The sequence below is a fragment of the Piliocolobus tephrosceles genome, chromosome 15 (genome assembly GCF_002776525.5).
Source record: "Piliocolobus tephrosceles isolate RC106 chromosome 15, ASM277652v3, whole genome shotgun sequence".
In the NCBI taxonomy this organism is placed as follows: Eukaryota; Metazoa; Chordata; class Mammalia; order Primates; family Cercopithecidae; genus Piliocolobus; species Piliocolobus tephrosceles.
The window spans coordinates 10933549-10948399 of NC_045448.1; the positions used below are offsets into that span (position 1 = coordinate 10933549).

Sequence of the window (14851 nt, forward strand, 5' to 3'; positions counted from 1 at the left end):
CACTGAGATGACAGTTAACTAGATAAAAAATCTTGTAGTCAGCATATATGATTTTTCATTTAGATCTGTGATATCTTAGTATGTCTAAAGAAGGTTTAAGATATAGCAATTTAATTATAATCCAAAAAAGCACGAAGAATTTGACTTACAGAAGCAATTGTGGCATCTTTTTCGGTAAGTTCCTGTTTGTGTCTAGCCATCATCTCTTTGATCTCCAGCTCTTTCATGATCTTCTCTTTTTCCAAATCAGAATATTGTTCTTCAGCAATTGAACGAGCCAGTTGCTCAGAATCTGCTTTGGTCAAGGTGATCTCCAGTTGGGCAGCCAAGGAGTCCCTACATTTTAGCAATATATCATTTTAATGGTTCAGTTTTCACTATTAAGTGAAAGTTTTTGTCTAATTCACTTCATCAATAATTTTTTATTTGGTGATTACCAAGCATTGTTCTAGGAGCAAAATATACAGCTATGAACAAAAAGAGACAAGGGTCTCATACTTACCGTTCATCCTGTAATTCCTGTTTCTTTTGCTGTAATTCTTTACCAAGTTTGGTCTTTTCTTCACATTCTTCTTTAAGCTCCCTAACTTGTGTTTTATAAAGGGTCTAAATAGCAAAATAAATAAAATGTATATCATCATCAGGAATATTGCTTCACATTCAAAAGCTATCCAGACAAAAAGGAGAACGAACACATACATATATCTTCTTACTGTTAAGTCCCTGAGCAAATGAATAGTTTAATGAACTTTCCTATTTCTAGTCATCAATTAACTAATACAAATTCAGCTAGTAATTAAGAAGCATGATTTTCAACTGGATATCATAGTGATATTTCTCATTTAATAGCATAGATAGGTAAAATGAATAAGGAGGGAAGGAAAAACATTAAGAATTTAGACAAAAAATGTTGTTGGCTTAAATCAATAAAACAGGAGTTTCTACTTCATATTTCTAAAACTGATCTCAAAAAAGCACTATTAAAAATGATAATTTTATTATAATTTTATTTCTTGCCTTATGAAAATATTTTCTTCCTGAAAACAATGCTGTTAATCGGCTTCATCAGGTACGTTATGGGCTTAGAATTATTTTTCTAGCAATAATAAATTTCTCTTCAACTATCTACATTCTTTTGCCCAGCTGCTCTTTTTATATGAGTTGTATGGTATAAATAAAACATCCCATCCAAAACTGTTTGCTATTTGCAAATTAATGCGTCTGGAACTTACTGAGAAATACTGTTCTGCTTCAAGCTGATCCTGGAGCTCCTTCATTTGCCCATCTGCATCCTGACGTTCTCTGTGAGGACAATAAATCAAAGGTTTAACTAATTTACACACATTTTAAAGGAGCAGCTCTCAAGGTAAGGTCTGGGGGAAGCCCTGGGAGTCTCTGAGGTTCTTCCACAGAACCCATGAGGTCAAATCATTTTCATAATACCGAGCACCATGGCTTTTTTTAAAGTCTCATTCCCTCGTTATGTACCATATGTACTTTTCCTGAGGCCACATGACTTGTAATTATGTCATTCTGATGGTCAAAAAAATATGTGTTTGTGTGTTCCTGTGTTTTAAAGTTTTCTCAGTTTTAATTTCTAACACAATACAAATCATTAGATATAACAAACAAAAACAAAAACTCATTTGGAACCCTTGATAATAATAATAATAATTATTATTATTTTTTGAGACAGAGTCTCGCTCTGTCGCCCAGGCTGGAGGGCAGTGGTGCCACCTCGGCTCACTGCAAGTTCTGCCTCCTGGGTTCATGCCATTCGCCTGCCTCAGCCTCCCGAGTAGCTGGGATTACAGGTACCCACTACCTCGGCCGGCCTAATTTTTTGTATTTTTTGTAGAGATGGGGTTTCAATGTGTTAGCCAGGATGGTTTCGATCTCCGGACCTTGTGATCTGCCCTCCTCAGCCTCCCAAAGTGCTGGGATTACAGGCGTGAGCCACTGCGGCCAGCAGAACCCTTGATAATTTTTAAGAGTTAAAGGGGTTCTGAGACCAGTGTTATACTAAATCAACATTGAATCACACATTCACATACATTGTGATCAGCCATTTATGCCAACCAAGTGTAAGAATCCAGAGAGCACCTCAAATCTGGTGATCTTAGTGGGGAGTGAAGAATGCCTGGGAGGGGGCTTCTGGGGAGGTGAGAAGTGCTGGCTTTAGATCTAAACATGGATGGTGGCTGCACAGATTTGTATACTTTGTAAAAATTCACTCAGCTCCACACTTAGTATTTGTGTACTTTTTCTGTATTACGTTAATCTTCAATAAAGGAATAAAATAATAAATAAAATAAAAGCAAGCCCAGCAACCCATTTAAGAAGCTAGGTTGAAATGGTATATTAAATTCTGGCCTTATTTTAAAAACATAAAAATTATAGTTATCCCAAACCAAAACTAAGGAGGAATAAAGCAAGTTGGAGAACAATTTGTATGATATAATTTAAAAACACGCCAAAAAAAAAAAATAAAATGTACAGAAAACTCAACCTCATATATATTTGTTCAGATATATGGATAAAGGCACAGAAAACAGTCTGGAAGGAGAAATAACAAGCTGTTGACATGCTACCTCTGGAGAGAGGAAAATGTCTGCATTCATGAAGGAGAGCTTCTACTGCTTTATCTTTTTTTTTTTTTTAATATAGTCTTGAGTATTTTATAATGGGAAGCTATATGAATACCACTTGGGTATTTAAAAAATCTACAATGCAGGAAGACTCAGAGAGAGCACGTGATTTAACCCCAGTCTCTCCAGTTCGCATACTGCTTAGGAGGTTTATCCTCATTCCCATTTAACATAATTTGGTCACTTTGTTTACTCACTGGCTCTTAAACTTGCGGGTAAAAAAGGAAGTTATAACTCACTGTCACTTAACTGTGTCATTTTTGTATTTTATTGTTGATAAGTATACTGTTGAGAATTCATGATTCTTATTTCTCCATGAGGCAAAGATGTGAGAGATGCTATTTAACAAATATATGAAAGGTCAAGTTTCAAAACTGTCCAATCATTGTCAGTTAAGCCCACTTGTAGCAAACCACAGTAGATTTTCTTCTTCAAGAGCTGATATCTTTCATTTATATGTAACTTTTAAAACCTAATATTTATTAGGTATTTAAGAAAAGTAATTTTCAGAAAGTATTATTTCAGAAAGCAACCATGTAATAGGCACATGGTTACAAATGAGGAGTACAGAACAGCAGGAAGAAATTACGAGAAGTAGAAGTCTCCTCATGCCATACCTCTCCACCCCTACTAATCCTGTTCCCCTATAAGAAATAACTGTTTCATTTCTGTGTTGTCTTTTGGTGGTTACCTCCACATCTCAGTTATTTCTTGACATAAGTTTTAGATATTATTTGCCAATTCCCTGTTGTCAGACTTGAAGTTAGCTCTCTTGTCTTCCCCAACCTCTCCCCACCTCCCAATATAGTTGTATCACTCATCTAAGTGGTATAATGAACCCCCCATTTCCCTCTTAGAGCAACCACAAACTACAATCTCCCCAGTTTATTAGATGAGAACTCTAACACTCCCATCCTGTCTTTGTTTTTGAAATTTCACGACAATATGTCTAGATGTAGATCCCTTTTCATTGATTTGTGGAGTCCCTTCAGTCTAAAGACATTTCTCCTTCGGCTATGGGAAATTCTTCTCTATTATTTCTTTAATTTCCTCCTCTTGCTGGAATTATTTGCTGGATGCTAGATCTCTTAGAACAGTCCCTCTGTGCCTTACCTATGTCTTTCAAACCTTCCATGTCATTTCTTCTTTTGTTCTACATTTTAGGAAATTTCTTTGACTTTCCTTTGAACTCTTCCAACAGATTTATATTGGCAGTAATTATTCATCTTCAAGAGCTCTTTCCTATTCTGGCTGTTCCTTTTACATTGTATCTGGTTCTCAATTAAAGAAAGCAGTATCTCTTGAAATCTTTGATCAATACTAATTACCAGTAGCTTTTTACAGTGCTTTTGTTTTTCCAGAACTTTTAGCAGTTCTCTTCTACTGCTTGATACATGTTCCCTCCAGGGGCACTTTTCCTCTTTCATTATCATAATCTTCCTCTTTCAGATTGCAGGCTTTCCTCGAGTGCTTAGTGATACTTGGTTATTTATTTTCAAAGGAGGCGAGAAAAACTTTAATCTCTATGTATGTAGGAGTTTTCTCACTGGCAAGCTTCAGTTTAAGATGAGAGGCTTTAAAAGCCAGCATTAAGCAAGGGGACCCCTAAATGCCAGAGTGAGAAAGGCTTTTCACCCCATATTAGCTGTTCTAATTACCCCAGAGGTTGTACCCAATTACTCTGTAGAGGAGAATGCTCTGATAAAAACCCTAGTGGTGGGAGGTGCCTGGCTGCAGATATATCTGCAAGGGTATGATCAGAAGATTATGTATGTATGATATGTATGTATGTATGTATGTATGTATGATAGAGTATGATCAGCAGATTAGTTCATTTAGTGTCACAGCTTACTCCAGGCCTTACTTGCTCTGAATACTTTTTTTCCATCTATATCCCACTTCATATATACCCCTGGCCTTATATATACTCCTTTCTTCTTTAGTTCTACTTCATCAGTCACAAGGCTTCCATCTAACTGCCATCTCATTCGCTAGAGAACTTTCTTGCCCTCCAACCCATTCTCTTTCTTACTTATTGTGGGTTTATACATTTTAAAAATTCCTTTACTAGAGTTTTTCTGGAATCTTACAAGAAAGAAGAGATACATATGTTGGCCATTTAAAAAAGAAGCCAACATAGCACTTCATATGTAAATTCCCATTCCATGTATTTTTTTTTAAATCTTGCATTCAATTACTTATGTACCTGCCTTATCTTCCTCACTGAATAACTAATGATAAAATGCTAGTAAGCTTCTCATGGGTAGGAAATGTATCTGGTTAATCTTTCTATCTTTCATAGTAACTACTACAATGCCTTACATCTAAGAGGATGTAAACATTCATACAACATTTATTGAGGATGTAGTATATGTAAAACCTTAATCAAGGATTGGGGGCCGGGCACAGTGGCTCACACCTGTAATTCCAGCACTTTGGGAGGCAGAGCCAGGCAGATCACCTGAGGTCAGGGGTTCAAGACCACCCTGTCCAACATGGTGAAATCCTGTATCTACTAAAAATACAAAAATTAGCCAGGCATAGTGGCGGGCACCTGTAATCCCAGCTACTTGGGAGGCTAAGGCAGAATTGCTTGAACCTAGGAAGGGAAGGTTGCAGTGAGCTGAGACCACGCCATTGCACTCCGACTTATGCAACAAGAGCGAAATTCCATCTCAAAAAAAAAAAGGACTAGGGAGAACAAAATATAAATAAATGATTTTTGCCCTTCAATTTTAACCCTACGAACACTTCCTCTATAACCCTATTAGGTGGCTAAGATAGAAAACATGGGTGTCTTTGGTGGGGAGAGGTAAGGAAAAGAGGGATTAAGAAACAACAGAACGTTATTCACTTACAAGGAAAATAAGAGGCATACACACTAGGTATAAACAAAGCATTATTAGAAGTGGGAAGGAAACACAACCTAGATGATTAACTAGCTCTTACATTTGAATAAACACTATTGTTAGAATAAAAAGCTGGCCTGAAATGAGAGACAAAAATAAAGCTAATATACAGGAAAAAAAAAAAAAAACACAATGAAAAAGATGTCTGATTATTGTTCCAATTTCTAGTTCCAATTTTAAAAGTTTAAATCTCATGAAGTTGAAGGTCTAGGCTTACCCTGGCAATAAACAGATCAGCCAAAACAAAAACAAAAACAAAAAAACAAAGTCTACTTGAATATTTTGAGCATCCTTTCTTAGACAGTATCAATCTTACTGACCTGTCACCAGGTATGCATAAAGCAGACAGTTACAATGAGGATAAATTAGTAGTAGCTGTAGTCGTTGTAACAGTAATAGATCTAGCAGTAATAGTCCCTAACACTTCTCATATGATGCATGCTTTAAATAAACCATTGTTATCCTTTAGAAGATCCCTAACAAGGAAGCGATTACTGCTCCCTTTCACAAGTGTGATAAAAAGGCTTAGAGAAATTAAATCATTTGCCCAATGTTGGTTAGGTGGTAAGTAACAGAACCAATATTCACAACTCTGTCTGGATCCAAAGCCTTTATTCTTTCCACTCTATCACACTGTCTTTCATCAAACAACTAGGATCCAATATGACCTCTGGCCATGATTAGGAAGAAGTAATTCACCTACTAATAGAATAAATGGGACAAATTTTAATAGTATATCTACTATATATTTAAATTTATCTTTTTTAGAGTTGAGTTCCTGTTATGCTGCCCAGGATGGCATGTAGTGGCTATTCACAGGCATGATCACAGCACAATCTCACTTCACCTCAAGTGATTCTCCTGCCTCAGCCACCCAAGTAGCTGGGGACTACAGATGTGCACCACCACGCCTATAATATTTTTAAAGTATTTTAACAATATGTTTTCCACTTTATAAGTAAATCAAGTAGAGCACTAGAGTATATCCTATGACACGATTAAAAATTTACATGCTGTTTATTTAACAGTCAAACATTTCCAAGTCTAAGAAACTAAGGAAACAAACAACAGGCACACAGACAATAAGCTTGAGAAAGAGCCCTGAGGAGGAATCTAAAAGCATGGTGTGAAAATCCCAGATATTTCCTTCTGCCTCATCACTAACACTTCCTCTATCATTACACTGTAATTAGGTAGCAGCGGTAAAAACTGTTGGGGAAACAAATATAATCTTGAAGGACAACAGTGACACTCAACACATTACTTATACAGAAAGAAAGAGAAAACGTGGTCAGGCAAGTAAAATGCTCAAAAGAAAACCCACAGATACACCAAAATTAAGTTATACATGGATAATTCTGCATATTAAAACATCTCAATCAATTAACTTACTTTCGAAGTTCAGCATTTTGTTTTTCCAAGTTCATTTTCATTTCCATGAGATGGTTATTTTCTTGCTTTAACTGCTTTTCTGACATTTTTAGTGTGTTAACCTGTTGTGTTTGCATCTTCAGGTCATTTTGTGTAAGGCAGCGCTTCTGAGTTTCTTGCTCTATTTTTAATGTCAGGTTCCTAACCTAAGAAATAAATTGTGTACTTGGTATATAAGTAAATTATTTCTATTTCTTGGTATAAAATATGGTGATGTAAAACAGATTTTTTTACTCTTAGGTAGCTAATTCATTTCATACTAAAAATTTTTTTGTATTTCTAATAATATTATAATTGTATTTTTAAAATAAAATATAATCAGGTAAATATAACTTTAAAAATGTTTAAATTATGATTCCTTTAGTATAGGATCAAAATTTAGTTAAACCAACAAGTTGTAGACTATTATAAGAAAAACTTTAAAATTATGAAACCATCACTAGACCTTCGTGAATAAACTTATTAATTCATTAGTTTATTATTAATCATTAATACGCTTAATACTTACATCCTCATTTAGCACATCTTTCTGTTTAAGGAGCTCATTTATTTTCTGCTGTGACTGTTTGAGGTCACAGTCTAATATAGAACATCTTTTCTCAGCTTCTAGCAATAGGTTCTCCACTTTCTGTTTTAAAGTTCTTTCCTCCAAGAGCTTCTTCTCCATTTCTAGTATAATAAAAATGGACATAATCATAAATTTACATATAAAAGAAGCATTTCAAATATATGACAGTGCTAATAAAAATTACAATGATGCTGCCTTATATTTGTATTGATTTTCAATTTAATATTTTAATCATAAATTTAAAAATAAAAGCACATTAAATATATGACACCATACTAACAAAAATTATAATAAATGATGCTGTCTTATACTCTATTAATTTTCTTTTCTTTTTTTTTTTTGAGACAGAGTCTCACTCTGTTGCCCAGGCCGGAGTGTAGTGACATAAACTCAGTTCTTCGTAACCTCCTGGATTCAAGCAATTCTCATGCCTCAGTCTCCAGACATAACTCGGGTTACAGGCGTGAACCACCACACCTGGCTAAGTTTTGTATTTTTAGTAGAGACAGGGTTTCGTCATGTTGGCCAGGCTGGTCTCAAACTCCTGGCGTCATGCAATCCACCCACCTCGCCACCAAAAGTGCTGGAATTACAGGTGTGAACCACTGCGCCTGGTCTTAATTTTCAATTTAATATTTTCACTACTACTCTCAATATATTTGAAATGTCAAGAATTTCATACTTGAAAATTAGGAGTTTCATTCACAGAGCATAAAAATGTATCACACTCTGCAATATTACATCTATTCTAATGGAAGCAAGATAGTTCTGCCTTTATGTTCTACAAGATGCTTACATCTTTAAATAAAGCTTTTTTTGTATTTTACTGCTATTCTGTGTCTCTCAGTGTTACTACATTTACCTTAAAACAATCCAGGTAGATTCCATGATCTCCATAGGACTTTCCATATTAACACATTATTATGCAGATGTTGAAAATTATGTTTTAGGGAGGTGGTAAAGGGCAGGACTCTGGAACCAAATTTTCTGAGCTTAAACCCTGGGTCTAACACTGTTTGGCTGGGCAAGTGATTCACCTCTCTGCACCGCTGTTTCCTTATCTCTAGAATAGGGATAACAGCACCTACCTTCCTAGGGAGGTTGTGAAGATTTAATACATGTGTACCACTTAAATGCTGCCTGGCATATGGCAAGCACTTGGTAAGTGCTTTATTATTTACGCAGAATTTTTAATGACCTAAGGAAACACTCACAATGCTTCTTTGCTCTTTTAAAAAGCAAAATGGTATAGAAAACGGAGAAAATTTACAAAATAGTACCCTACTCATAGGATCATGAGTAATCTTTGCTTTTTTCTTTTTATATTTTCCTGTATTTTCTAAATTACTTACAATAAACTTTTAATCTATTTTACTTATCAGAAGGCAAAGTGCCAAGTGATTTCAGTGTTAAATGTAAGTCATCACAGTTAGAGTATTATCTTGATATACTGGTTAATACTTCAGTTCACATTCAATTAAGGCTCCTCTGCTTTTTCATAACTAATGCTCAACATCTAATTATCATCTATTATAAAGTTATATTAGATAAAAATTAAACCTATGAATATTTAGTGTTTAATGAATGGTCTTCAAAAGTGCAGAAAAATGAAACATTCCCCATGTAGTACTAATAATAGTTAGCATTTCTAAACACTTTACATGGTTTACTGCACTTGATTTTCACAACAAGGTAGCAATACTATAATTTTCCCTTTACAGAAAACAAGGCACAGAAAGTTTAAATAACTAGACAAGGTCACATAGCTAGTAATTATTTGGTAAGCCATGTTCTTAATCCAAGGAGCCAATGACATGCAACAGAAGGACCAAAGACTTTAGCCTCAGATTTGAATACCATTTATAATATTTAACAGTTTTGTATACTCGTGTAAAATATGGAAGTCATCATGTATCTTACATTAGCATTTTAACAGTTTGAAAAAAATGGTAGTTAATACTGAATTGGTTCGTTTTTATCAGTTCAGAGAATAACCACTAAACAAATGTCCTCATTTAAAAAAAAAAAAAATCACCATAATGTAGGCATAATGTAGAATAGAAAGAGGCATTACTGCAATAATGAAACTACTCTTTTTTTTTTTGTTTTTGAGATGGGGGTCTTGCTCTGTTACTGAGGCTGGAGTGCAGTGATGCAATCATGGCTCACTGCAGCTTTGAACTCCTGGGCTCAAGCAATGTTCCCACATCAGTCCCCCAAGTAACTGGGACTATAGGCGAACGCGACTACATCCAGCTAATTTTTCTATTTCTTGTAGAGATAGGGTCTTGCTATGCCAGGCTGGTCTCGAACTCCTGGGCTCAAGAGAGCCTCCCATCCTGGCCTCCCAAAGTGCTAGGATTACAGATGTGAGCCACCATGCCTAGCCTGATATATTCTTTATCTTGTTTTGAGCAGTAGTTATGTGAGCATATCACAAAACGTAAAAAATGTTTACATTTTATTATTGCATGTAAATTATACCTCAATGAAAATAATTAAACTCTGTCTTCTAGGCCACAGACAAGGAAATACAGCCCAGTAACTTTCTCCCTTACAATTAGATTTTTCTAAATAAAGTACTCATTTCATTTCTTATCATCCTGATTTAGTGCCTTAAACTACACTGATTTTTACTAAGAAAATCTACCATTTTAATTACATGCAATAATTAAAAGGCTATTTTTTTCTAAGTGATTTACTCATAAATGTTATGCTTCAGCATGAAAATAAATTTCTGTTCAAGGGTTTTAAGACTTTCACAAGAACAGCTTAAAGTACTGATTTTCTTTGGAATTTCGGAGTCATTATAAATAGTGTGGAAAAGAAAAAATTATCCTAAGACAATTCCAGGATAAAGACTAGTTTATGGGAAGGTTAACTTTGTTATCTATTAGTATTACACGGCTTCGACCAAATCTGACTAGTATCTTCATCACGTTAGAGATCAAAATACTCAGTGAACTTATACTCTAGTTAGACCAGCTATTACTTTTAAATCCTTACTTTGCATAAACTGGCAAGAATTTTATAATACAAAACTCTTGTATTACAAGAATTACCTGTATCAATAGTAACAGGTATACAGCATGTGAAGTTCAGACATACTTTCTTACTACTGATATACATATACAGAGTGGTACAGATATTGCCAGGTATATAATATTGAGAAATATTAATTTATCTCTGATCTAAAAATCTCTGATCTAAAATATTAATTTATCTCTGATCATGTAATTTTGTGTTTGGGTCTTATTATCTCAGAAATGATTACTGTAATGATACAAAGGAAAAATAATATAATATCTATGTAAAACTTCACTAATAGCTTTTTCCCCTCCAATTCCCAATATTTGACAATGAAATATAAACAAATACGTTTCAAAACCAAAAAGCTGAACACAGAATCAATTCTTAGGAAGATGCTGCTGGAAAACCCTCTTTAAAAATGCATACCTTTCATGGCTTCTGATTTGGCTTCTTCGATGGACTCATAGATCTTATTTTTATCTGCTAGTCGTGCCTTTGTGGCCTTATGTTCAGCTTCTTCTTGTTCTAGGCTCTGCTGTATAACTTTTAGTTGGTATGTCATATCTATTTCCATGTTGCTTTTTTCCTGTTAAATATTTAAAATGCAGCTATCAATAAAAAAGAGACTAGCTCACAATTTCAAAAGCTTTCTAATTTTTTTTTTTTTTGGAGACAGAGTCTTGCTCTATTACCCAGGCTGAAGGGCAGTGGTTTGATGATGGCTCATTGCAGGTGCAACCTCCCCAGGCTCAAGCAATCCTCCCACCTCAGCCTCCAAAGTAGCTGGGACTATAGACGTTTGTCACCACTCCTGGCTATTTTATTTTTTAACGTAGAGACAAGGTCTCACTAAACTCTGCCTATCCTACACTGATCTTGAACTCCTGGGCTCAAGCGATCCTCCCAACTCAGCCTCCCACAGTGCTGAGATTATAGGTGTGGGCCACGGTGCTTAACCTTAAATCATTTTTTAACAGGCTTAATAAGAATGTTCAGTATTTTCCCTCCCATCTTCATTCAAACCTCTTAGAATAGTAATCTATATACTCTACTTCTCTACTTCCCACTGCACCCAACAGTCTACACCACCACTCTGCTGTTCCAAGATCTGTATCAAGATCATTTAATCTCAACAAAAAGACCAATGCTATTCTCAATATCAAATTCTTAAGACCTTTTTCAGTCTTATCTCATCTGAACTCACTGTCACCCTTAAAACCACCCTTTGGCATTGCCGACCTTGTACTTAGTTGGTTCTCTCCATTCTGCTTGCATCCTTCCTGTTGCTTCTGAGGCTTTCCCAGCTGTCCCTTAAATGTTGGTGATCTAAGCCCCAATGCTCCTCCCATTTTCTATATATACCCCAAAGGTTTTCTAATTCTTTGATTTCTATAGTTCATATCATGAGTATGATAAAGGTTTTTTTCTAAATAAAACCTTTCATACAAAAAATGATTTCTCAAACCACATAATCCACCAACAGAGTTATCTACTGTGTCCTAAAAAAAAAAAAAAAAAAAAATTCACTACTTTACACAGTCTCTTCCCAGATGGGCTATTTCACTCACATGATTTCAGCTACTAACGTACCAATGACTCAAATATTTCTAACTTCTACTACTATAGCCTACTGCAGTGCAGACATTCTAATTTGGCTTTCCCATAGGTACCCTCAAACTTAAGAGGACTAAAGTGGGTTTATCACTGTCTCTTCTAAATGAGCCATTTTTCCTTTATTTTTTATTAATAGCATCACTATATAACTGGTCACAACCTACAAATCTGAGACTCATCTTTGACTGCTACTCATGTGCCATATCTAATCAACTACTAAGTGCTGCCAAATATTCCTCTTCCAAATATTTCTGAGTCTTCCAATTTTTCCAACCTTTTAATGGCTATACTAAGTCTCCCATTATTCCTTATCTGCATTACTGAAAAAGTCTACTGACTGGTCTCTCTGTCTCTAGTCTTGTCCTCCTCAAATCTTTTCTCCACACAGTACACAGTGATCTATCTTTAATGTACCTCTAATAAGATCATTCAATTTAAAGCCCTTAAGTGGCTACCCCATTACTATATTCAAAATTTCTTAATAGAGTATTCGCTATCTTGCATGACCTACCTCATGCGGAGCTCTGTAGCCTCACTCTGACCACTGAATTCCTCATGTCCTTACATAACAACCACATTGTGATCTTCAGGCCAATCTAACCTGATGTCTTTTTCTTTTTTAAGTTTCACTGGAACATAGCCACAGCCATTCCTTTATGAATCACAGCAGGGCTGAACAGTTGCAAGAGACCATATAACCCACAAAAACTAAAATATTTACTATCTTGAGTTTAAACAATTAAAGTTTGCTGACCCCCCACTCTATACTCCAGAAATATTGAACAGCTTTTATGTAAATAAACAAACAATGCCTTTTTAATTTTCCATCCTCTATGTCTTTGCTCATGCTGTTCTTCCTAACTTGGACTGTGCCTTTGCCCTTATCAACCTATCCTGCTGTCAGGTTAGGGATGCATCCCATACGCCCAATACATATACCCTGTCCATAAGTCTTATCATTCTGTTTCCCATACTGCATTAGAATTATCTTTGTGCTTTATGATTACTTCTAAACTTACCTATTCAACTGTGACATTATTCAAGGCAAGGACTGCATCCTGATATTTCTACCACATATAACACACTGAATGTGTAGTTGAGTAAATAAACAAGTGAATGAAAATAAAACGCTAACTGCATAGACTCTAGAAATCATCCCTTTCTTAGAGTATTTTAAAGGAAAAACTTTTAAATGCCAAAAGTCATGGTGACTTTATATATATCATTTTTAAGGCATGTTATGAGTCAAAATTTGAGTTTTCCTTGAGTTCCTACAGAGATCCTGATTATCTACATTCCAGGATGGGTCTCCTTCCTTTGTGAGCAGCCACCATGCTGAGGGCTGCTTGTATAGTGTTATGGTAAGCCTGCAGATACATCTCTTATCTACATATCAAGTCCAAATGGAAAGGAATCCACGAGCATGTGGAAATACTACAGTTAGTGACTTCCCTTAGTTTAGAATAAGTCTTCTAGCCTGAAAGTCTAGTCAATTTTCTTATGCAAAAATACAAATCATGTTTTACCTTTTCCAAATCAGTAAATCTCTCCTGCAGTTGTCTCTTCTCCAGTTCTACTTTCGCTATTAAGATTTTGCCGTTCTTTAAATCTTCTTCTAGGCCAGATATTCTACCTAAAAATTTCAACGTTTTTAAAAACATTAAACACACAAAGTATATACATTCAATTAAGAATAAAAAGTTTGCAAGCCACCTTCTATTTTGCAGCTGTTGTTTGTGAGCAGGAGTTTTATACTTGTTGGTACTGTGCTTTATAGTTAATTCAAATGGAATCCAATCTACTACCTCAGGAGTTTAATACTTAAAATCATGCTATTTGAAATTAAATCTTTTGTTCATAAAATTTTGTATCAATGTATTTCTAATATTCTAACTTTAATAAGAGTAGTATACTCAGAAATGTCCTACTTCAGCACACTATCCATCATCTAAAGTTATTTTAAAAATAAGAATCATCAGAATTAATTCAAGTGCAACCACGACTTCAATACCTTGTAAATCATTAATTATCTCTGATCCATGGGTTCGATCCCTCCTTTCAGATTCTAGTGCTGACTGAAGATTGATAAATTCCTTTTCAAGTTTTAACTTGGCAGTCTCCAGCAGGCAATTTTTATCTTGTAGATCTCTATTGTTAGATTCTAGCTGCTGAATCTGTTTTGAACTTTCTGCCTGGGTTTTCCTTAACCGGGCTGCAGTATCAGATTCTGTTCGCAGTAAAGCATTGGTTTCATCCAGCTGTTATTCCATTCAAAACCAAACAACAACAAACAAACACAGATGTATGTAATGAAAATAAGTCAATCTATTCCCCCATTAGAAACTATTTAAAATAAACAAAAACCTAAAAATATTTTCCAAATGATTTCTAAAATTAGAGGTAAAGGCCTTTTGCAACACTTAAATTAAAACTAATGTTACTGCACGGTTATAAATAAAACCTAGTATCTTTACTACAAATTGAGATGCACCTACTTGTCTCTGGAGTTGATTCACTTTCTCAGTGGATATTTGAGAGTTTTGATTTCTTTTTTTCAAATCTTCAAGTTGATCTTTTAAGCTGTTAACTATAATAAAAAGCATTTCAGTGGCAAGCTTAACATAACACACATACACACACTTAATTTTTTT

At 35.0% G+C, this 14851-nt stretch overlaps 1 protein-coding gene across 1 annotated transcript in view; it reads right to left on the reverse strand.

Moving 5' to 3' along the window:
- The window catches only part of ROCK2 (Rho associated coiled-coil containing protein kinase 2), a 172029-nt gene that overhangs the window by 21520 nt on the left and 135658 nt on the right, over positions 1-14851 (reverse strand). Inside the window, exons 10-18 of the mRNA XM_026454699.1 lie at positions 14696-14846; positions 14212-14458; positions 13727-13833; positions 11013-11172; positions 7497-7657; positions 6950-7134; positions 1233-1302; positions 503-606; positions 150-336 (exon numbers count right to left, since the gene is read on the reverse strand). Coding sequence (XP_026310484.1) covers positions 150-336; positions 503-606; positions 1233-1302; positions 6950-7134; positions 7497-7657; positions 11013-11172; positions 13727-13833; positions 14212-14458; positions 14696-14846 — 1372 coding nt within the window. The remainder of the gene's footprint in view (positions 1-149; positions 337-502; positions 607-1232; positions 1303-6949; positions 7135-7496; positions 7658-11012; positions 11173-13726; positions 13834-14211; positions 14459-14695; positions 14847-14851) is intronic.